General features: G+C 39.0%; 1 protein-coding gene and 1 long non-coding RNA gene across 3 annotated transcripts in view; one reads left to right on the forward strand and one right to left on the reverse strand.

Moving 5' to 3' along the window:
• Positions 1-425: 425 nt before the first annotated feature.
• On the reverse strand, positions 426-9033 carry LOC116264749 (uncharacterized). 2 transcript variants are annotated; one of them, XR_007574779.1, is made up of 4 exons: positions 8700-9033; positions 8532-8588; positions 3644-3856; positions 426-815 (listed from the first exon to the last, which is right to left on the reverse strand). It is a non-coding gene; the product is annotated as an uncharacterized LOC116264749 (long non-coding RNA). The 2 variants fall into 2 exon arrangements; XR_004174920.2 differs by lacking the exon at positions 3644-3856.
• Positions 9034-10941: 1908 nt separating this feature from the next.
• LOC116265020 (phytochrome-associated serine/threonine-protein phosphatase) overlaps positions 10942-25469 on the forward strand; it is a 39332-nt gene continuing 24804 nt past the window's right edge. Inside the window, exons 1-9 of the mRNA XM_031645533.2 lie at positions 10942-11255; positions 12315-12461; positions 12566-12633; positions 18558-18615; positions 19367-19477; positions 19595-19645; positions 20020-20163; positions 20243-20338; positions 20423-20494. Of these exons, the coding sequence (XP_031501393.1) occupies positions 11175-11255; positions 12315-12461; positions 12566-12633; positions 18558-18615; positions 19367-19477; positions 19595-19645; positions 20020-20163; positions 20243-20338; positions 20423-20494 (828 nt within the window). The 5' untranslated portion in view covers positions 10942-11174. The remainder of the gene's footprint in view (positions 11256-12314; positions 12462-12565; positions 12634-18557; positions 18616-19366; positions 19478-19594; positions 19646-20019; positions 20164-20242; positions 20339-20422; positions 20495-25469) is intronic.

A 25469-nucleotide genomic window follows, 5' to 3' on the forward strand; every position in this document is an offset into this window, starting at 1 on the left:
CAGACAGGACGTCCTGTCCATTACACCACTGTCCTATCCTCATGGACAATGGTGTTCCTTATCCACCGTTTGATGATTTTAGGAACAGAACACTATGTCCTTCTTGTCCGGCGTTTGTTTCGTGTGTGTCTGTTCTGTCTGTTTTGTCTGTCTTGTCTGACATTTGTTTTTGTCTTGTCTGATCTATCCGTTCTGTCCGTCCTGTTTGACGTTTGTACTGAAAGAAACCTTCAATTTCAATATCTCTTGTATCTATTTTCATAGAATATTTTATTTACAAGTACAACTTCATCAACAATAAATAAGAAAAAACAAAAAACATAGAAGACTTTTATCAGGAAGCAATACAAAACGCCAGTGAACAAAGGGAGAAGCATTCACATCACATTGGAAGGAACATGTTCAAATAATGTAAGAGCGTGCACCCTTCATTTCAAATGAACTCTTCTTGTAAAGAGTAAAAGCATACATTTAATCAAATATACATGAACCAGTTCAGAATGTCACAACCACAGTTGTGACAAAGCTTTTATGAAAAACTGGAAGAACAGTTGACACTTTCACAAGAAGAATGTGATGGAAAGAAAGAGATCTGGCGGGTCTCTTAGCCACAACATGACATCTCTTCAAATATCTTTACAGTTCAAGCAGGAAAAGCTTTCAATTAAACATAAAATGAAGCAGGGATTATTACATCGACTGTAAAAGCAAAATACAACTATGACATCTTGCTAAATAACTAGTCTTCTATCATGCACACTACTCTTCCCATCGAAGTTATGCAATACTTGAGAAGATGCATCACCGTCTAGTTCCTGCATTTCAGAAATTAAAAAGACAAACAAATAATTAGGTTATCACCATAAAGTATTAAAATAATCAAGTATAATTAAAACAATGACATAATATAATGAGAATGTTACACAATCAATATCTTACTTGAAACATAATCATTCCACATTGTTGAAGTAATCTGCTCATGAAGTTCATTGTTGCTACCACGTATTTGTGTTTGTTCAGTATTTTCATCATCATTTATAATTTCACTTACTTCACTATCATTTATATCATCAGAAGGAAATTGTTCAGCATTTGGATTGTGGTTGATTATAAAATTATGAAGAACACATGTTGCTTGTACAATTTTAACTTGAGTGGATATTGGATATGACACATGATTCTTCAAAATCGGAAACCTTGCCTTAAGCAAACCAAATACTCTCTCCACAGTAGTGCGCAAAGATGAATGTCTATAGTTGTACTCAATTTGCCTAGATCCAAACACATTAAACTCTGATAGATGGTACCGACATCTTCTATATGGAGTTAATAATCCGATAATATTTGGGTATCCAGCATCAGCAAGATAATATTTACCTATTTCATAATCAACAATATGTGTTTTGTCAGTCAAACAATTAAATTAATGATAGTAAATTTAAATCATGAATCTTTATTTTCTTACCATGTGAAATTTCTAATGGATGAAGATTATCTTCCAATGCACTATACAATACTCTTGCATCAGTTGCACTTCCTTCCCAACCGGCTAGTATGTAGTGAAACCGCATATCGAATCCCACCACTGCTAAAACATTTTGAGATAAAAACCCTTTTCTATTTCGCCAACGATTTTGGCCATCTCTTCAAACATATACTGGAATGTGTGTACCTTCAATTGCTCCCAAACAATCCTATTGATACGTAATATGTGTTAATATTCTAAACGTTTTACCATAAATAAAAATGTTGACTATATCTATTATGGATTATAGTTGTTTACCTTAAAATATGAAAAGAAACGTGGATCTCCTCTAATTCGAGCTCGTGTAGTATCATCTCTACGTCCCATGTATACATGTGCAATGCGAAGAATTGCTTTCAAAACTAAGTTGAAGTACTTACTAATTGTTTGTCCTGAGTGCTGAAAATCATATTGGGTTCGTCGATTTCGTTGATCATGTCCCAAAGTAACGAGAAATATCGCTACTTGTTCTTCAATTGTGATTTCTCTTACATCACACAATAACTCCCTACTTTTTAGCAAATTGCATAATAATGCATATGTTCGTTGATCTACCCTCAATAGATCTAAACAATTTCTTGGGTGTCCGTGCATACAGTCATGCACAAATTGGGCTCCTGCTAGTCGATTAGTATGTACTAAATTTCTAGTAGGTCTACTTTGAGCTTTTAAGCGTTCCATCATCAACCACATAAGAAGAATAAAGATAACTGTGGATATTTCATCCATCCTGATAATAAATACATAAATTTCATGAGAATAAACACTATTTAATTGCAAGTATGAGTTCATAGCAATTTACTATATATCACAAATTATAAACAATTAAAAACATCAAAAATACACTATTACAAACAATTATTATATATCACAAATTACAAACAATTACACATATCAAAAGTAATGCATAAACTTCCATAATGATACTTAGCTACAAACATTACCTACCGTTTAGCCAATCTGCATGCGCAACCAAGTAACCTGCAACTCACGTGGCATCATAAGAAAAGCATTTGCTTTATCAAAATTAGAGAGTAAATCAACTGATCTGAAAAACAAATGATTATCTATTTCCCCTTTTGCATGCATATCTCTTAAAATTGCTCCACTCTTCTGCAAAATAGCTGCAGGTTGGGTTTCCACAAGTTGTCGTATGTACTCACCAATGGTTTCAAAAGTATCATCATTCATGGTTGTAGAGGTTCTCGCTCTTTTGTTTCCCCTCATGCTGTTAGAGGTTTCTCCCTGAGTATGAGTATTGCTATCCATTGGTGAAGTAGGTAACTGAAAATCATTCTCATCTTGCTCATCCACATTTATTTGTATATCATCTAGTGGCCTACTATCTACGCCACTCCTATTGTCACCCAATGCAGTAGAAGAACCCCAAATTTCTATTGCATGCTCATAATATTTCCATGTTGCTGGCAATTTATATTTTTTTCTATTTGGGTACTTTTGTATATATTCTTTCCACACATTATCATCCGCTTGTATAATTTTTTTATCTAGGTCCCACCCAAATCCTGAAGCAGTAAGCATCTCTTTCATCAGTTGTAAGTCAGGTTTTGCTCTTTTCAACTTGTTTCGAATTTTCTCTAATGTAAACATTGATCCATATGCTTCTATCATTTTTTGTTCAACCACCTTCATAGCAGTTTCTTTTAGTCCACCTGATGTTCGCATTCCTGGAATCTTTGCTTGCTCTAACATCATGTCAAATAAAAACTACACTTGATTTTCATCCCACTGTAGTTTGTCATGGTGGCTACTCATCTAAGTTTAACAAATAGAAGTACAAGAAAATCAAACAATTTAGTTACATGAAATAAGTTTAAACAATTGACTGCTTGTGCAAATAAGCAAATATACAATTAGCAACATCAAATAAACAAATATGTTTAAGCAATGAACAGACCGATCAAGAAGTCCGCATTTACATTATAGTTCAACTCTCTGATAAGCCACATCAAGGACATGTGCACTTTGGTGATGATATAATGGACATTATCAAAGCAATTACAAGCAACTCATGGAGCAAGAAGGTCATTTTTCCCCCCTTTCTAGTACGTGCATGTGTAATTTAACATACGTGCATTTGAAAAGACATGCACGTACCATAGAGTCTGGGACTCCGCTTCATTGGCTGGATTCTCATGAGTGTTAAGCATCAAATGGGTTGCAGATTGTTGTCCCATCAACATCAGATATGATTATTGAAACAATGGTTCTGTTTCGATAGTGATGCATATCGCATTATTAGAACCAAAACCAATAGACAGGTCCCCATGGTCCAGTTAACCTCGGAGTAGAGTTTACGCATGGCGGAGCCTGAAATTTTTGGCTAAGGAGTGTTGATTCCAAAAATCTTAAGCAATTCAAGTACATAATGAAATAATTGTAATGAGAGGCACCTAGAAATGAATAAATGAGGCAAATAGTTGAAGAAACCAGTAAGTAAATTACATGCATTTTGTGGGGACTGTATAGGCAACTATATGAACTGATTGCAAACTGTTTGATAAACATTGTGTATATATGCATGAGAGTTTCCTATCATTTGTGAAAGAATAGAGATTAGAAATTTTTGTTTTATGAACTATGAATGAGGTTAGATCAGAAAAACAGAAAATATTTCAGTAAGACATATACAATATTCAAACTACTCAGAACAGATGCTGACTGTTCAGCATCAAGAGCATGTCTGGGCTTCAAAGCAGCCAAAGGAGAATTTGTTGACAGAACTTCTAATCAACTTTCACAGGTGACAGCAGCCCACAGAAAGAATTGAATTTTCAAGTAAACCTCTGATCTACTGTCTCTCAATATGTGTCACATCAGTTGTAACTAAGAAGACACATTTTAACTTCCTTTTTTTTTACTGTCAATCTCTTCTGATCTACTGTCTCTCAACATATGTTATATCAGTTGTAACCAAGAATACATGTTACTTCTCTCTCTTTTTTCTTTTACTGTCAATGTCTTTTCATAGGCAAATCTCATCTACTCTATGGTACGTGCATGTGTGAACTACATATGTTAAATTACACACAGTTGGAAACGTCTCAGATACGCACATAGGCACTTTTCTGCACAAGAAACTTTGGGCTACACCATCTAGTCTCTCGCATCTTTTAATTTGCTACTGCTAAGATTGTAACTGACAACTTTTTAAAAAAGTGTTATTTAACATACGTGCAGTTATGATCGAGAACAATTCACTCTATGAAACGTCAAAAGTCCTAATCTCAAATCAAAAAGTTCACCCCATGCACTTAAACAAATCGGTTCATATCACAGTCACACAAAAAATGCACAGGTTAACGAGGTTCGGCAAAGAAAATGCCTACCTACCTCCTATGTGTGTGATTTCGATCTTATTAATTCTCTCTTAGTTTACGCTCTGGTGGTATTGGCCAATTTATCATAGCATAGCACCTTGGCCAACACATGGAGGATTTTCAGAAGCAAAAAGATACTGTTGCTTTCTAATGTTATTGTGCCTAACAAATTTGCAGCCAAACTTTGTTAAAATTATCAACAACCAGATTTGAACCAGTCATCCACAAATATCTGATTAGGAAGATTTTTCACATAATTTGTGAAGACCATTGGTTGGCAGCGGCTGTATTGATAATGACCACACATTCACTATTACAGAAGAATTGTTTTGGCAGCAAGGAGGAGATGACATGATGATGGTGACATCATGGGATACCATGCCAACACCATAAAAGTTGCTTTTAAGTAGAGAATGGTAAGGTCTCATGTGAGCTGGTTGGGTTGATGATGACATCATTGATGTTGTTGATGCGGCACATGATGGCCTAATGGCCATGAATCGATGATGCTGCCCGTCTCTGCATCACACGTTTCTCTGCTGTGCACTATACAATGGCATCAACGCTTGTAGGCGAGGAGGTGGAGAGTGATGCGTGAACCGTTGGCAACATCATCATCGTCATCATGGAAAGGTGCAAGTTGCACCGCACTTCACATGAATTGTTATTGAATTTTCACATTTTATTTCTATGGATTAATGGAGCATCACTATTTATATTTGGGATATTATGTTAGGTGTGAAAAAAATACGTATTTGTAGTTTCAAACTTAAAAACTCTCTTTTAACAGGAATAAAAGGCCAAGCCTTTTCGTTGTGTATCAGTTTTCGTTGTAAGAAGGGAATTCCAACACTCATCCTCAAACCAAAAAAAAAATAGTTAAACCTTGGCTTGGACAGTCATCCAAATAGACAAACCAGGTCTTAAAACATAGTTTAGAAAACGAAATCAGGTTTAGCAGATTTAGGGGTTGATTTTGCAAACATCCATGTCTAGAAATCAACCAATGATTAACACAGAAAACTTCTTATAAGACAATAAAATGCAGCAGCACAAGCATGTAACTGCAGCCAATAGCACAAAATGATGCCATAGCTGAATGAAAATGCTCATTAAAACAGTTGGATTGGTCAAACCCAGCAGTCTCTTTCCAGCATAAAGACAGTCACTAGGACTTGATGCTAGAATAGTCCAGGCATGCATAGCTAATGGATATCTGTAAATGCAGTACCTCGAGAGTGCAAAGATTACTCTGGACCCAATGGAAATAGGACAGAGTAGCTACTTTCATGTTATACTACAGGCTTGAGAAACACCAACTTTTCAGTAAGCATAAGATGAACTAATAAAAAAATAACCTATGTTTTGGGGAAAAGCAAAGCGAAGAAACACAAACTGTCAGTACCAGATGGCACGTTTTGTTACAAACCAAAAACAAAGTCATAATTTTAGGGCCATAGTTCCTGATTCTACATTAGAAATAGCCTTTTTTTTTTATCCTGTGAATGCTTAGTTTAGTATTTAAGAAGGGACAGACAGTTCAACCTGCAGGTTGAAGAAATTATAGATCCTCTGATTTATTACAAATGTACAGACCATCCACTATTTGCAGCATTGTGTATCAGATGGATCGTTGGCGGATCATCCAGCCTGCGAAGGTTTCATGTTGTTGACATGCCGTCTCAGCCTACTTTCCCATTTTAACCATCCTTTTGTGTTAACTAATTGTTGATGAAAGGATAACAGAGTTGTTCACTTGTTTCTAGGATATGTGTATTGACACCAACTTTGGCTAAGGGAGGATGAGCACATAAAGGCTCTATAAAATTTGCAAGAGAATAAATATTGATATCTAGGAAATGAAAAGCCAACTATTTATCTACAACAAAAAAATTGAACTTGATTAGTAACCTCAGAATCCTTCATTCATCGCATTATGCAATCATTTCCATGGTAAAGATAATTTGATGCCGTCTTAAAAGCAGTTGTCTTTTCAGTTACAAGAAAAGTAGGAAAAGATAGAACCATCAGAAACCATGTCAAGCCGTTGCTAGGAAGGAATCAGTTAGTACAGCTCAGTACTAAAGAGGATATTTCCATCTTCACGTAAAACCACACATTCTTTAACACTAACTACAGAAACCAATTGCTCCCATTCTTTGGCCTAGAGGTAATAGAATATATGGTTTTCATACGTCAAAATTAGTATGGGCCTCCCTCCATAACGTTCCCTATGAGGCCCAAACTCAGAGATTTGCTCATGACCAAAATACTCCATAGCCTTCTCTCCCTGAACACACTCATTAAAACAGCAAAGGCATTTAATGAGCATTTTCATTCAGCTATGGCATCATTTTGTGCTATTGGCTGCAGTTACATGCTTGTGCTGCTACATTTTATTGTCTTATAAGAAGTTTTCTGTGTTAATCATTGGTTGATGCAAATACGTTAATCATTAGCAGATTTAGGGGATGCATACCCATGTCTAGAAATCGAAGCTATGAGACAGACCTGTTTCTAAGCATCAATAGCTTTTGCAAATCATGCCCCGATTTGCTCTGAACATATTGATTATAGGACTAGTTGCTTGTGTGTGTGCGGATAGTGGTAGTAATCATAAAAGAAGCAAATTAATACTCTTACGTACAGTTTTTCTCTTCTTCAATTTCTTAACTTCTTCAATGAGCTCATCTTTATTGTCAATGTCTGATTTAGTGTTCTGAGCCCAGAACCATTCAAAGGACCAGCTCAGATCTAGAAGCGCCAGCCAATTTAGGTAATCTCTTCTTGATAAGCAACATAACAACTCCAATCAGGATGTAACTAAAAAGCAGCCATTTCTTCTTTTATTTTCCTTTTCAAAGCTTAATTTTCTGTAGGATCTGGTCATGCAGCTTTGACTGCTGGTTCCTAAAACAGCCAAACTTTTGTAGGCTTCTAAGGTTCCTGCATGCAGTAAGAGATTCAAAGATGCAGGAATCCATAGATCTGCAAGATATTTTTGAAAGAAGGAAAAAAGAAAAGGCACCAACAACAGTGGCAGCCATGGCAATGATGCCAAGATGATGTATGTGGGGGAAAGATGAGAGAGATGCTATCTCAATTCATACATGAAATTTTCTTTAAGAAGTTAATGAGGAAGGACGATTCTATCCTCTTCTAACTGCCCACATCTCTTTTGCAACAGTGCTTCCATGGAAGTGAGTAAAATGTTGGGCGTTTCAGAAAGCCAAGAGCATTGAGTTGTCCTTTTTCAGGAGAACTCCATGATATGCACAAGAGTATGATTCCATCGGAAAGCACCAATCTTTAGGAGCTGGTAATCAGAGGACGCCAATTAATACTATTTATTATTGTAGACATCAGGCCTGATATATAGTGCTTGGAAGTTTGGTCGATCGTCATTCAAAAAAAAAGAGGAGGAAAGAAGGAACTTAACGAGTTGGTGTTCAGGCACTTCATCTTCTTTGAACTTAACGAGTAACAACAGAGTAATTCAGGAAAAAAGAAAAAAAAAACAAGGGCAAATATGCAGTTCAAAAGGCAAAGCTTGAGTGTCATTCGTAATTACCGGCCTGACTTATATACAGATTCAGGAGATGCATATCATAATTACAAAGGATCAATGAACACTAACCAAGCAGAGAGAAAGAGGATGCCCTTACCTCGACGAGAAGCTGTTGCTGGGCTGCAATGGAAGCTACGACTGGTCTGCTGGTGGCCTGTAAACGATAACCGGCAATGGAAAAAGGGCAAGAAAAAGGAGTAAGCCTGCGGTCAGGGAAAAGGAAAATAACAGAGAGAAAGAAAGAGAGAAGCAACCTGCGCCTAACCTCGACAGAGATGCGGAAGAGTCGCTGCTGCGGAGAGCTGTCGTTCCTGCTAAGGAGAGGAGAAGAGGAAGCTGAGGAGCTGCTAGGCGGAGAGGTTGCAGATTGCTTGATAGGCAGGGCGAGGGGCAGCTGAAGGAGGTGAGAGGTTGAAGGAAGGTGAAGAAGCGTGAGGGGCAAGGAAGACAAGAAGGGGCTACAGGGTGACGGCTAGGGCAGCTCGGGCGATAGAGGGCGGAGATGGAGGAGAAAGTAAGGTCGGGGGCGGAGAAGAGGAGAAAGGCAGGGGAGATGGAGGCAAAGGTGGAGGAGAAGGAGATGGGGGCAGAGGTCGATGGCTCGGTGAGAAGGAGATGGGGGCAGAGGTCGAGGGCTCGGGGAGAAGGAGATGGGGGCAGAGGCCGAGGGCTCGGGGTCGTCGGGGGCGGGAGACGAATTTCGTCCTGTCTGTTCCGAGGGTTAGCTCGGAACGGATAGGGACAAAAAAATCATTTATACCCTCCTTCAGTCGTCCGTCCTGTCCAGTCTGTCCGGTGTCCAACATTTGATGAAAAAATCTGCTAAACAGAACACGCGTGTCTTGTTCTGCGTGTCCTGTGGCAGAACGTAACACCATTTAGCAGTCTTCCTTGCCCTGCACCCTACAATAGAAGCAACATGGAGACATTTACTTCTTAAATCTATCCACGATCGTGAATTCTTCTGCATCAAAATAACAACAATATGTTTCCTTTCTTATGGAGGTTAAAGGAGAGAATAGCACTTTACACTTCACTTTCGATCAAAAATAGAAGAGAATGTCTAAGTCTGAGTGAGAGAATGCCATTCTTTTGTGTGATGACATGGAACTTTTGTTCCAGACGTTTTAGTTCTATGTTTGAAATCGCATGGAACGTTCCAAACGTGCCAGCGCCTTTAGCCATTGGAGCATTCCTTGTCCGGGTGCCACAAATGACTTGGAGTGGCACTTGACTTGGGACGCCAGAAAAGGGCAACCTTCAGTCACGGGCCAAAGCGCCTGCGCTATGCCTAACCAATTCTGATTGTGGACAGAAGGCACGAACGAAGTTTATACAAAATTTACTAGTCGCCAACCAATTTGGAGATTGCTGTTGGCAAAAAGTAATATATTTACAAATAATTTCAAATTTTATTTATTTTTATCTGCAAATTATCAACTCCTTAGCTTTTCCAATTTCAGAAAACCGGAGTTTAGTTTGATGGAAGAACTTGAACCCAAAACCAATTTTAACAACGGGTATGGAAAGACACAGTTGCTTGACTCAAAGAGTTTGAGATGGTGGAAACAAAGACTTTTTTTTTTGCGAGGAAGGAACATCAACAGATGAAATTTTGAATCGAATATAACGATTACTATATTGATAAGGCTCGGATTCAAGTTCAAATATCTGAATCTCGTTTAGATTTTTTTTTTTTGGTTGGGGGTGGGGTGGGGTGGGGGGGTGGGTGGAGAGAGAGAGAAGTTTAAAAGCATATACATAACAAATTTCCTTCGATCCTAGAGATAGACAAACCATGTAGTCCTTAAACAGACAGATCAAACCTCTGCCACCAACACATTTTATGCTGCTCAGTTTCCTTCCCTCCCAAGCAGCCTTGCCATTGCTTCTCTTGACAACCACAAACCACCCCTCCCCAATCTAAGAATGCATAGGAAAATACAGGCACAAGTAGGAAGTGGTACAAGCAATAAACGAAGACACAATAAGAGGTGGTACCTGATGAACTCGGCAGGTACCGTAGCTTTCAATGGTCTGAAATCAAGATTAAGACGCACTTGCAGGAATGAGATGGTACACCAAATGGAAAATGGGCGATGGTCGATCAACAAAAAAATAAAATTGGGTGTTTCACATCGGCCATGCTTGCTTCCAACCCGTCGCTTTGTCGTCCAAGCCTCCCAACATTACCGTCTGGAACTTCATTCCTATGACGAAATTACCACTTATGGCCAAAAATACCGGGCACTAAAATACCATGCCTCATGTGCAGTGGCATTTTCACGGATGCATCTCGAAAGTCCATCATTTACTAGCACGATGTTTAGCGAACACATGTCCTGTAGTGATGTCTCAGTTACACATGGTTTTTATTCAACAGTTAAAAATAGCTCACATTAAGCATCGTTAAGTAGCTGCCACAATTAGTCATGCTTCTCACTTCGTCTCTCATGGCTTGTAGCTCTTAATTCTTAAATGCTGCAATATTGTTTTTTATTAAAACAAGAAGGATACAAAACGTTCAAGGCGATACCGTGTTTGCGCTTTACAAAGCCCTCTTTGAGGTTCTGACTTGCCGGGTTGGAGGACGTGGTTTCCGAAGCATAGCAGTCCCCCCAGACACGCATGCGAGAGTGTTTCTCTTCGAGCACCGTATACATTCCTCCGTGTCAAGAACACCAAAAAGAGAACGAAATTGAAAAGGCGGAAGAGGAAGAGGGGCGATCTAGGGCTTGCGATGGATCTGGATATCTGGATTCAGAAGGTGAAGGAGGGCCAGCACCTCATGGAGGACGAGCTGCAGCTCCTGTGCGAATACGTATGTCTGTTTCCTTTATGTTCGCGAGGTTCTAGGGCATTTCCCTTCGTCTGAACCGCCGGTTGAGGGCGTCTTTTGCTGCTCGCATTTTCTTTAGGGCGATCGACTTCTAGGGCTTTCTTTCGTTGTCTTTGCGTGCTGTGTAACCCTAGAATCTATTATGTTTCTTCTCGATCCGGTATGATCACCTTTGCCGGTGGGCATGCTGCACGAGTGACACTGCTAAGTGTAAAGCATGATCCCTTCGGTTAAAGCATTGCAGCATTTCCCAATTGACTGGGAGGTTTCTTCTGCCTTGGAGGGGTTCTGCAGATTTTAGTGAAGTTCACTTCCGAAGTATAGATTTTGGGGAAGTTTCCTATACTGTAATTGGCAAGATGGTTTCTGCTTTATCGGTCTCATGGACGGTTTCTCTTATATTCACCGCCATTTCCCCCTCTGGATATGGGTTTATGGGAAGGCCTTACTTTCTTGTTTCACAGAGGGGCTTATGATTTCGTGTTCCAGCAGTCGAATTTGTGTGATGCATGTTGAAATTTATTGTATTGGCTGCTTGCACCGAGGGGAAAATGGTTTTCTTGCCTTTTTAATTGTTGTTTTCTGTCAATTGCATGGTCGTCGTTGTCATTGTCTTTGGCTGCTCAGGTTCTTCCTTTTTGGTTTTCGTATCGAAGAAGTGCTGAATTTATAAGTGCGAAGTTTTATATTCCATGTGGTGCTTTTAAATTCTTAATTGTAGGGTCAAAGACCGATATAGCTTATTTTTGTATGTTTCATATAGGAATCTTCGATAGACCCGTGTTGCTAAGCCATCTAACACCAAACCATCTCTAGCTTATGCCCAGCTGGTTGTCTGACATTTGCCTTGGTGATCTAAAGCTTTTAATTGTACAAGGAAGAAGTGCCGAAAGTTGAAGATTACAATCGTTGAAATGTTCAGGATTATTAAGCTAATATTTAAGATGCAACTTTTTTGTTGCACATGCTGGCCTCTTTGTTTATAAAGATGGATGCTCTTTTCATTTTTTTTAACATTTTATTGGCTATGTTACACTTTAGGTGAAGGAGATTCTGATTGAGGAATCCAATGTGCAGCCTGTTAATAGTCCAGTAACTGTCTGCGGTGACATCCATGGACAGTTTCATGATCTTATGAAGCTTTTCCAAACTGGAGGTCATGTACCAGAGACCAATTATATTTTTATGGTGAAGCAGTGCATCATTTAACAATTTTACTGTAACTCCTATTATATAACTGCAAACGCTTTCTTTTACACCTTCGCTGCTGTTCCTTATGAATGGATAAACAGGGAGATTTTGTTGATCGTGGGTACAACAGTCTTGAGGTCTTCACTATTCTTTTGCTTCTCAAAGCAAGGTAGACTGCAGCTGGATTCTTACTTGGCATAATATTTATTGTTTATGTATTTCTTGTCTCCTTCAATTTATTTCAGTGAATGAGTATGAGATTTAGGACGTTTTGAATTTCAGTAGGCATTTTCTTTGCTTAGCTTGATCATTGTTTTATGGATGCTGGTCTGCACCTGTTTAGTCTAACTACTAAACTGATGACTCTGTTCAGTAATCTCCAAGTTTGGTATTCATTATTTCTTGGCTACAGGAATTGACGTCTGTATATGCATTTCTTGTGAAATGGAAATCCATTTTTATGTGCTTTATCCTCATGAAATTTTAGATTCTTTATCAGCTGTATTGATGCTGTCAGAGTGCAAGACAGTTTTGTTCCAAATAGGAACTCATAGTTCAAGTAGGGCCAACACATGTAACTTTTGCAGTGGCTTGAGCTAGGGGTGGGTATCGGGCCGGGCCGGGCCGGGCCGGCCCGACCCTCTAAAGCCCGGCCCGGGTTGGCCCGTCGGGCCTAAAACCCGGGCCCAAGCCCGGCCCGATATATTGCCGGGCCTGGTCCACAGAAATCAGGCCCGGCCTGGCCCGTTTGGCGGACCCGACCCGCGCTCGACCGCCCGAGTGGTCGAGCGTCTCGTCCAGGCCCTCCACCGCTTGCCTGCCGAACGGCAGGCGGGCAGTGGTTTTTCACCGGCAGGCCACCCAACTTCGTGGGTGGCCACCAGCGGATGCCGCCAAGATGGCCGGCCATCGCGGCGGAGAGGGAGGGGAGCTGCGGTGGACGGAGGCGGAGAGGGAGGGGAGAAGGAGGGGCTGCGGTGGACGGAGGCGGAGAGGGAGGGGAGAAGGAGGGGCTGCGGTGGACGGAGGCGGAGAGGGAGGGGAGCGAGCGGGGCTGCGGTGGACAGAGGCGGAGAGGGAGAGGGAAACGGGAGAGGGAGCAGAGGGAGAGGGAGACGGAAGGGAAAGGGAGAGGGAAACGGGAGAGGGAGAGGGAGAGGGAGAGGGAGACGGTAGGGAAAGGGAGAGGGAGACGGTAGGGAGAAGGAGCAGAGGGAGAGGGAGACGGAAGGGAGAGGGAGAGGGAGAGGGAGACGGGAGGGAGAGGGAGCAGAGGGAGAGGGAGACGGAAGGGAGAAGGAGCAGAGGGAGAGGGAGACAGAAGGGAAAGGGAGACGAGCAGAGGGAGATGGAGAGCGAGCCGAGGGCTCAGGGCGGAGGCCGCCCGAGGGCGGGAGTCGGGCCGGCTGGGCCGCCGCTGGGCCGCCCTTCCCGCCCGGGCCCGGCCCGGTTTGGTTATTGGGCCTGACTGTCGGGCCCGGGTCCGGGGATTTTCCCGGCCCAAACCCGGCCCGTACCGGGCTGGGCTGGGCCGGGCCGGCGGCGGCCCGGCCCGACGCCCAGCCTTAGCTTGAGCCAACCTTGTTGTCAGGCTCAACTGTTGATAGTGCTACATGTTTGTTTCTCTTACTTTTCCATGACACCATGAAGTCTCCATGGCAAATAAAAACCAGCAAAAGATGGTTGAGCATGAGTGGTAATCCATAATTCCATATTGCATCACGTCGAGCCTTAAGCTCTTCAGAATCAGTTGAAGAGAAGAATGGTACGATAGAGCATATTATCTTATACATATCAAACAAATTTTAGTGCTACAAATAATGATCTTATCTGGATAAAGTCATAAATTTAGTTGCTACTGAACTGCATATGTTATATCACATACAAATCACTGTAAAATATGACACACTACTCCCGACTAGCTGCTTATATATGACATGGTTTTCCAGCTGCTCCCCATAATAGGATTTTAACTTTACATTTGGCTTCATTTGAGATTTGACGTTTTGTGTTGCATGCTAGTTCGTCCTTGTTGACTGGATCAGTTGCATACTTTTGTTGCGACAAAGAAAATCCCCTTCTTCCTCTTCTTCTTCTTCTTGTTGTTGTTATCCCACTCATAGTTTTATCTCCACTTTCAATCTGCTCGTGAACCTCTCAAGGCTGTGCATATCCTATCGCAACATCTTAAAGATTTTTTTTTTCAATCCTATTTGCAGTCGGTGAGTTAATCATTTCTAAACACTGATGTATAACATCTTGCACTGTGACACATTCTTGCTTGTTCCAGCTAAATGCTGTTTAAAACAAGATATTCCTCCTGATATTGATTTGCTTATGGAAATTACATCTAATCCTCAACCAGTCAATGGATCCACCCTACTTTTCCATTGCCATTGGGATCAGTACTCATATTTTCAATAAACTAGCAAAAACGAAAGAACCTATGCTAAACTTTTAAAAAACAATAGAGATATATAGTAAAACTTGAAAACAAAAGGTGATATACCTTCTGTAGAAGAGAACACACAAAACCCCTCTTTCCAAAGGTGAATGAGTTTCCTATGAACGAATCTCCTTCAATGCAGTGATCTCTCCCTTCAATCGTCGATTTCGTGGCGATTTCATTACAAAACAGCAAAAGCTCGTCCCCCCACAGCTCTTAGGCATGCTGGAAATGAAAGGGAGGAGGATATTTTAAAGTAAAAAATGCATGAAGAGGGGGCGTTAGGCTCATTTTTAGAAAACAGGCCCATATCATATGATACATGGCCTGTATCTATGATACATATGATACTGGCATGCTACGCAAGCAGATTGCCTGTGTTGTATAGATTTTCTCGTGCGATACAATACATTTCGGATAACACTACTAAGATCTTCTCTTGTCACCTCTTCCATATGCATACAATGCAAATCACATTTATGGACATCACATATCTTAAAGTTTGCACTTTCTTTGTAACAGGATCATAGCACTTATACTATTTCTTCTGTTTGAAACCACAAGAAACAACACTTTACTGCATCAGAAGAGAGCCTATCTCTAGGTTGCTTTGGTACAACTACAAAACAAGTAGAGCTAAAAAGGTTCATCTTGTAGTTGGGTGGCATTTTATATAATTTCTCATAGGGCGAGATTCTCTTTGGGCCTCTAGATCTGGTGCAATTTCTTCGACGTACTGCTATCTTCTCTACATTTGCTTAATAAGCTTTGAGCACTCCATCAGGGAATATGAGTATTCTTGTATTCCAATTTTTGTGGTCTGAAATTTCTTCGATGAACTGCCATATCCACTGTCTTTACTCAGTAAACCTTTGGCACAGCTCTTAATCTAAGTCCTAAGACTCCAAGTCCTAATATTCTATAAAATTTTCAAGTTTAAAATTGTGATGGATGCTTATTATGTTATTTTGAATCTCTGATTTCTTATATTTGAATGTGTTGTTCATACACATGAATGTTCCTTATGTATGATGATCTTTTTTATATTGAATACATTTTTCTTGATTTTTGACTTTTGTTTATTTTTTAGGATTTTTCTCTATTTTTTCTGATTTTTAATATTTTTTAAATTAAAAAAATTAATTTTACGATACGCTATACGTTACGATACAATGTATAGGTCGGCCTGACCGATACACGTTACTTTGCACCTTTTTCAACAATGACCTTGGCATCTTGTATGAGGGCTTCAACAACTGCACACTCAAGCATTGGGAAAATCGATGGAAAATCCAGGCACTACTGCTGGATTTTGGGCTTCTGGCTAGTCCACGCCTGAAGGATATTTTGGTACTTTTAGTGCTTGCTTAACATTTTCCTTTGAAGGCCGGAGGCGGTTCTTTGGGACTTAATTTTTTAACTAAGCGCCTCTTTGTACGTTTTCAGAAGTTGAGCAGTCTTTTGTTAGTCGCTCATCCTTGAGTGCTGTTTGTAATGCTTCTCAATGATACGGAACATGCAAAATTTTAATTTCGAACAACAAAGTCTTAAAGCATAATTTAAATTAATGTTCTAATCAAATCATGATTGAAGATAAGTCATTTATAATCATATCTTTTATGTTGACATTGCTTGCTGTAAAACTGTCTTATATTATAATTCTAATAAGCAGGATGTACCAATATGCAATGTCATATTAAAAACCTAAAATAATATATAGATGTTTCAAATAAAAAAGTATATGGCCTGTATCTGTAACTATAGTTATGCTTGTGCACATGCACAAACATATTTTTAATGCAAAATTACATGTAGTAACAACAAAGTGAAAGAAAACATGCGCAAAAACCAAAGAAGAAAATGGTTTTCTCCCAAAAGAAGAGAGAAAAAAAGAATAATGAGGAAAAATGAACGAAAAGCTAAGTTGTCAAAGAAAAAAATGTAAGCTACCAACTGCTATTTTAAGAATTTTCTAGTGGTAGGTTGCCTAAGAAGAACTAGCCTGAGAGGCCAGCTAAGCCAGAGGGACTAGGCGAGCTAACAAGTAACAACATAGCTTCCGCCCACAATTAATATTATTTTCCCAGAATTCTTTTAGGATATTCGATGCTCAATATAACCCCAAACGTTTCAAAAGAGTGATCCACCATTAAGAAGAGGCAGGCTAAGGCTATGAAGTTGTTTGAAGAGCTATGGTAAGATAAATGGTAGTTGTCACGGGCTGACCTTATGTTGGCCTATGTGGCACAATGGTCCTCCTTTCTGTTGCAAGCCTAGGAGGCAAATTTGTGACCAGACCACTTGGAAAATACAAAGTGAATAAAGAAAACAGTACACGAAAAGAAAGGGAAAGAGAAACTTGCAATGAGTTGTTTTCATTCACTTCAGAAGATGGTACATCACGAAGTCAGTAAGTAAGGAGATAGAAGTCAACTTTACATAGGGTGCCCAAAGTCTACTTTTTGAACACCTAAAGCAAAGGATCCCAAGATGTGACACTAGACTGGTGGGAGGGTACTTCCTTGCAGGTGAATAATAATATACAAAAGGACACTATATACAAGGGAATTGACGTAGGGGAACAAGCTTTCCCTCGTGTCGTCCTCACTACCAAGTGCTTCGTAGCAATGTTCTAAAAGGCGTATCGTAATGTGTATCGGTCGGCCCGATCTTGAAATAAGAAATTCATAATAACATAATAAGCGTCTATCACAACTTTAATGTTTAAACTTTAAAGTGTTTTCGATTACATTACACATTCACAACATATAATATATCATGATTATCGTCACTCAAGGTCTCATCATTCCCATGGGGCCATGAGTAAACCTTCTTCTCCACCAGCAAATTTTCCCCTAAATCAATGATTTATCGCATAAATGGCAGTTTTTGTAGAAAAACTAGTAAAACTTCCCCCTCTTACAACTTTTAGACATGTTTGGAAAGAAGAAGCGAGAGGTTATTTTGTAAAAAAAAAACATACACAAATTTATTTTATCCCTATATCGTACGATACAGGGATGTATTGGCCGTATCGTACGATATGACCCTGTAATGGTCGATACGCCCATGATTCACAAGTGTATCGTGTATTGTATAGGTTTTTCAAACCTATATGATACATATCGCACAATATGGCCCGTATTCTGCGATACGGATAGAACCAAGTTCGTAGTATGCTCTGACCTTTTTTTAGGTAGCGATGTCTCATTTTGAATGCACACTCCCAGTCCGGCTTTTCCTTGCCTGCCCATTACATCAAATACTTCTTCATTTCTCCTAAATAGTTTAATTTTGTGCTGAAGAATCTGCTCCAACTGCTTGCCAGTTGAATTTTTTGCTAATGGCACTCCTTGCAAGATGTTGCTCTCATTGCGATTTTTTTTTTCTGGGTCTTCTTCTGCTTAATGTGGAGAACACTCTTTAAGTACAGTCAAATAAAGTGATAGTCAAAAGCTTATGTGCTTTGCCAATTTGTCTCGTGTAAATTATCAAGAAAGTTATTGTTTCTTGTGGTTAGATTATTTCTAGATTTTCCTTCACTATTGCCGGGAAATACAGGGACGTGAACAAAATAGATTATTGGATGCCTTGATTTGCATTTTGCATGCTTAACTTGCTTGACAATTCCCTGAATTTCTCGCCAGATACCCTGCAAATATTACTCTTCTACGCGGGAATCATGAAAGCAGGCAACTGACTCAGGTTTATGAATATCACCATCTTTACCTCCCAGTTTTAACCTCCTTCAGAGTTATAGGTTATAATGTTATAGGTTAGAATACATTCTTTGTGGTCACATTGCATATGCCTATGTTACAGCCTTTTCTTTTCTATTCTCTTTTAATTTTTGCATGTCTACCATGTTGTTCGTTTTGTCTTTTGAAAATTGGAAGACAAAAATTGTTCCATTTATTTTTAGCCACCTATGCATTTGGCAAATTCACAGATATATCACAATGTAGAGGTACAGATATTTGTAAGGTATGAAAGAGAAGTGGTGCTGCTGTCTCGATCCCTTTTCCAAAACATAAAAAGAGGGAAGGAGAGGGAATACTTCTCTCTTTCCGTGGTCTGACAGAACAAAAAGGAACTTCTGTAGGCTTCTCTCTCTCTCTCTCTCTCTCTCTCTTAATAAATTGACAGAAAAGGCTTCTTCAGAAAAAGTGGGAGAAGCACCTAAACCTGGAAAGCGACAAAAATTGCTGTAGACTCCTTTTACAGAAAAGAGCTTTTTCTGTCAAATCAGGAATCAGAGGATGGCAATCCTGATGATAATTCGTGTTTATGGGAGTATCCACTAGCATAATCTCTTATCCTTTGTTTGAATCTAGTCTAAAGTTTGTGTGTGGTTCTGTTTTTGAGAAAATCACTAGAGGTCATCTATATGCACTTGTATGCTGTAATTTACAGTTGAAGGTTTTCTCTGATATGTTCTCTTTTCTCACTTGCTAAGGTCTACGGCTTTTATGACGAGTGCCAGCGGAAATATGGCAATGCAAATGCATGGCGGTATTGCACAGATGTATTTGATTATCTGACACTATCAGCAATTATTGATGGAACTGTAATTTTCCCATTGCCCAAGCATATTGTAGCAATGCAAAAAATTAGTTTCTTCTGCAGATAGTGGCTTCGGCAATGCCCATTGGTCATTCATTTCGTTTTTTTTTTCTGTGTTCAGGTTCTTTGCGTGCATGGAGGATTGTCTCCAGATATTCGAACAATTGATCAGGTTTTTCTTAGTTCCTACCTGTTTTTGTTAACTTATATGTATATGTTTATTTGGTGGTGTGTCTGATCGATTAGTGTTTAATGATAGTGAGTTGCAACTTGCAACTATCTGCTTCAAAATTTCTTTGCCTTTTATCATCTAAACATATTTGACGTATTTCAAGTTTCAAGTGAAAAAAATACTGAAGAAAATCAGCAAAAGTCTGTATCAGAGGATTCTAAATGTTAGCAACTTAGAATTTCTATTTTCCATCATGCCCTTGTGGGACTGGGCATGTTTCTGGTTATGTATGTGACTATTTTTCCTTTTACAATCGACTTGTTCTGGATTCCATTCTGTATGGTGGTTTTAGAAATCTTAACATGGATTTCCAGATTAGGATCATTGAGAGAAACTGTGAAATTCCACATGAAGGACCTTTCTGCGATCTGATGTGGAGTGACCCAGAAGAGATCGAAACTTGGGCTGTTAGTCCACGGGGTGCAGGGTGGCTGTTTGGGTCGAGAGTTACTTCAGAGGTATCTTTCATTGGTATTTGTAGTTTACATTAACCTTCTTTATAACAACTAGAAGCTGTAATACTGCTATCTTTGGTAGTTTAATCATATAAACAATCTAGAGCTGGTATGTCGGGCACACCAACTAGTCCAAGAAGGTCTCAAGTACATGTTTCAAGACAAGGGCCTGGTGACGGTGAGTAATTTCAGGTGTTCAAGTATGCAAGTGTTTCATTTGCTTAGCCTTTTTTTTTTTCCTGAGATAAACTTGGTTTTGTAGGTATGGTCTGCTCCAAATTATTGTTACCGGTGTGGCAATGTTGCATCAATCTTGAGCTTTAATGAAAATATGGTATACCCATCTATAATGCATTGTTTGACATGTGCATTTTTTTATCTAGTGACATTTGGTGGATTGACTTAGGCATTGAATTTTTTGTTATGAGCATATGCTTGTGTAGGGGTTTATTAGAACTTTTAACATTATTGATTAGGACATTCAAGAGCAAAGACCATGATACCCTTTAAGGTATCGGGTCTTTGAGAATAATATAGTTCCTTGTTAAGATCAAGTAGATTTTCTTTTCTGCGGAAAACAAGAAGTCAAATTTGCTGATAAGTGCTATTCCCGAAGGTGATATGTTCATTTTAATCAGTTGAAACTTGAGAAATAGGTGTCATAATGAATTTTATTAAAAATGTTAAAGGCATTGCCTATTTGATTAGAGCCTAGAATCTAGGTGTGCTTAGGCTGGACTAGAAGTGGTACCAATAAAGTATGACACTAAGGGGCCGTTTGATGGTCTGGAAATGTGGAATTGGAAATATATTTCTGGAAATATATTTCCTGAAAAAAATGAATGGGAAAATCTTTCTGATTCCAATTTTGGTGTGTGTGTGATGACTGAGAAATATATTTCCAGAAATATATTTCTATGTTTGATGAAAAAGAATTATATTTCCATATTTTTGAAAATTAATTTTTAGTTTGATAATAAGGAAAGAATGTGTCCATTTCCAGTTGTGCTTTGCAGTTCGAACATGTTAAATCAGTTTTAGATTAAGTTGATTTACAGTAAATTTACAGTTTGGTCTTTTGAGCCATGGTCTTAGTATCTAGACTTATTTATGCATCTCTGAGTGCTCTGCACAAATCGATCCATCTCCATTTTCAATCTTGTCACTGTAAAAAGTATAGCTGTGATGAATACGCTAACTATTCATACTAAAATTTGTCTGGCACAAAAATGAGAAGGGACTTTACAAGCCTTCTCCAGGTTCCCATTCGAGGAACAAATCCATGCCATATCATCTCTCTTAGAACCAACTCAGCATCATCTAACAATCTTTCAGTACAGAGTCCTTGAATCAACAACTTGAATGATCTAAAACTAGGAGCAGAACCTTCTGATATCATTTGGTACAAGTACACTTTTGCATTTTCTGAATCGGGCCAAACTTGCAGAAAGGAAAATGGAATTTATTGCAGCATTTTCGAAAGACCATCCAATGGGCACCCATTTCTGTATCAAGGCCAGATCATTATCAACCCAAAGCAGAAATGGGTGCCCATTGATCATTATCTCCCCCTCTGCCTTGAATATTAGAAAAATACTGCTAGGCTCTAGCCGTAATTTGACACAAAAAGACTTACCGAGACAATTTCAGTTGGTGGGTGGCTCTCTTTTATTATCTGCAGGTAAGCAACCCCATCAGGTCGTTCTGCGCCCCCTTTCGGACGAATTTAGACAAACTGTTCGTCTGCAGAAACCAGAAGAAAAAGACGAGCTATATCAGGGTTCACTAGCACACAAAGACTGAAAAGAGTGGGTGAGGCATTTCGTCGAACGTTTGGTCTCCAGAAGTTCAGCATCCATCAACCCTCTCAGACGTCCGAGGGAGAGAAGAGGAAAGCAGAGGAAGAGAGAGAACAAAGGAAAAGAAGGACGCAGGTTAGGGTTTTACCTCTATTGCCGTTGGTGGAGACGTCCGAGGGAGGGAAGAGTTCTTGGCAGAGGAAGGGGGAGACAAAGAGAAACCCATGCCGTCCCTTCTTTCTTCCTCTCGCAACAAGACTAAGAGAGCGTGAGAGAAAGAGAGAGTGAGAGATAAGAGCGGAAGAGGGCTCACTGGCGGGCAGCTGGAGGATCACGGCCGTCCAGCGGAGGAGAGACGGTCTCTGTGATGGGGAGGGACAGGGAATGGGGGAAGGAAGAAAACGCTGCAGCAGCAGCAGGCGATGCACGAAAACGAAACCTTGGGAGGAAGACGCGAGCGACGAGCATGCAACGGGCAAAAAAAAAATTCTAGAAAAATGTTTCCACCCCTCGCGGTGGAAACAAGCTTCCGGAAATATATTTCCGGAAATGTGTTTAACGGTCAGTTTTTTAATTCCGCGTTTGATGAAATGAGGAAACTTTTGAAAATTTGAAATTTATTTCCCTTGCTACAGTAGATTTCCGGCCCGTCAAACGCCCCAAGTGTTATTATATATAATCACGTTACAGATACACAGTTACACAGTTCCATGAAGGTTGTTCAAATATGTCAAATATATATATATATATATATATATATATATATATATTTGAGTGTGTGTGTGTGTGTGTGTGTTGTCAAAAGCATTAGGCATGCCTAGTCCCTAGGCAGGACTAACCACAATTAGTGGGCCACTGTCAAGAAGAGTAGCTAATGAAATGCAATATTAATTCTTAAAATAAAATGAAACTGAAGCATTCTTTGATGAAAACCTGTAGCTATCAACTTATAACAAAACCTACAACTATCAACTTATATCAATAAAACAATTAAAATGCACAATAAGACGGATGTATGAAACATTTTATAACTTAATAATAAACATAATTAAAGGTTTAAAAGATCAAATTTAATGAAGTGGAACAATAACGTTAATAAGTTTTGTCGCACAAATTTCAAGTAAATATAAAACATGCAAAGTTTCATTATTTCCTAAATGCCAAATGCTAAATCTCTAATTGTAATTTCTAAAACTAAAATCCTAAACAAAACCTGAAATTAAATTACTAATCTAATTAGAAGAAAGAAGTGGAAGCATAAATCCTCAATGCAATCACAATTCATGTTAATATTGCGTGCCGTGCTTATGCTATAAAATATAAATCTAATAGACAAGAAAGTATATATATATATATATATATATGTGTGAGTTAAAAATTTATAATAATGTAAAATATTGAAGTATAATAGTATATATATTGTAACTATTACCATAAGTGAATATGCACACACACAAGCATGCACACATGCACATATCTTTTTGATGCAAAATCGCATGTCGCAAAAAAAAGTGAAAACTTGCACAAAAAATAGAAGGAAAAAATCTGTCTCAAAATAATAAGAAAAAAGAATAAGGAAAGAACAAAAAATTGGGTTGTCATTGAAGAAGGAAAAAGAAGAATAAAAGTCTAAGCTATTGAGTGCCTTGGTGAGGTACGCAATTATCCAAGCCTGTGGACCTAGGGAAGCCAATGCGCTAGCCTAAGCGTGGCTTCAACAACAGAGATCGTGACACAATATGATTTTTTATTTGTTCATTCCAGCCATTCACATGGTATTTCTTGCCTTCTAGTGGAAAATCAGTTACTATCACCACAGAGTACAACCTTAAGGATATGAAAATAAAAGGATTATTGAACAAGACTTATATTGTTTGTGTTCTTTTATATGATCTTCATGGTCTAAGCTTGCGATTGTAAACCATTGGCTTGCTGGTATCGTTTTCTCTCCCTTTTTTGTGATACGTGTTCTTCCATCTTGTTTCCAATCTGGTCTTGTGATCACTGAAGGGCATATCCTTTTTCCTGATTATTTGGTTGCTTATCATAGATCAACTCTATCAGTTAGTGTGCTTAGGTGAATGTACGACGATGGAGTCATAAGACAACTTTGCATGTATTCTCAGATCCCTAAATCTTGGGTCATGTTCCTCAAGAAAGAGTTACAAAACCTCAAGATCAAGATCTTTTATTATGGATCGTTTATTACAAAGGAATATCATGTTGCTGTATTTTCTTTATAAATAGGGTTCCTAAGTTCATTTGCAGATCCATCCCCTCCATCCCAACTTTCAACCATTGCCTTCTACCCATTTTTTGTGAGAAATCGGGTACGAACCAGCCTTGGTCATCATTTGGTTTGTACAGAAAGTAGAGAATAAGGAAGAGAAGAATACACTAGCATGGGAGACAAAACTTAGGGCACGCCTGCTGCCCTTAATCTTATATTAAGAATCATAGATAAATACACTAATGACTAAAGTAAAATAACACAAAAGGAAAATTACAACATATGCCATTTGTAAGTGAAAAGAAGAAAGAAGGGCATTGTCAGATCCAAAACACGTCTATTTTAACATTTCCTATCCTCTTGCTTTCTTAAGGCCATTTTGCTCCTCCAGATTTCCCTGTTGTCCTTTATTTTACTTTTGTAAGTCCTACCATCTGTACCCTGTATCAATGTCATATGTATCGTATGTTATGGTATGATGGTATGATACGTACCATCATTTTTTAAATTTGTGATACTATATACCACCAAAACACGTCTATTTTAACATTTTCTATCCTCTTGCTTTCTTAAGGCCATTTTGCTCCTCCAAATTTCCCTGTTCTTTATTTTACTTTTGTAAGTCCTACCATCTGTACCCTGTATCAATGTCATATGTATCGTATGTTATGGTACGATACACACCATCATTTTTTAAATTTGTGATACGATATACCACATATATTGCAAACAAGTGGTGTATCATATATGAATCGTGTGATATGCTGCCCGTATAGTTCTATATATGTCTATTTTGAAAAAAAGTAGGTGGTCCGAACCCCTTTCGCAAAATAAGTTTGCACCCCTTTTCATTTCCAAACATATCTAAGAGTTGAAAGTGGAGGGGTTTGTCACAATTTTGAAAGGGAATCATCAATTTCATTGTGAAATATAATTGATTTGAGGGCAGATTTGTCCATTGGGTAACTGATTGTTGTTTGGAGCAGTGTTGTATGATACGTACGATATGGGGCCGTATCGTGCGATACGTATCGTCTCTTTTACAAAATACGATACGATACACCCCCTGTATCATAAATAGGGGTGTATCGTGCCTGTATCTTACGATACGTACGATACAGGCCCTCGTATCGTACGATACGGTGCGATACGCCTCATATGGTACGATACGGGCTGATTGCAAAAAAGGGGGGCTGGAACCTCCCTTTTTCAAGCTTTTTTATAAAAACCTGGCCCTTCTTCATTTTTAACCTAGAGATTGTGCTGTTGTGGAGGGAAAT

Source organism: Nymphaea colorata, chromosome 11 (assembly GCF_008831285.2).
Source record: "Nymphaea colorata isolate Beijing-Zhang1983 chromosome 11, ASM883128v2, whole genome shotgun sequence".
Taxonomy (NCBI): Eukaryota; Viridiplantae; Streptophyta; class Magnoliopsida; order Nymphaeales; family Nymphaeaceae; genus Nymphaea; species Nymphaea colorata.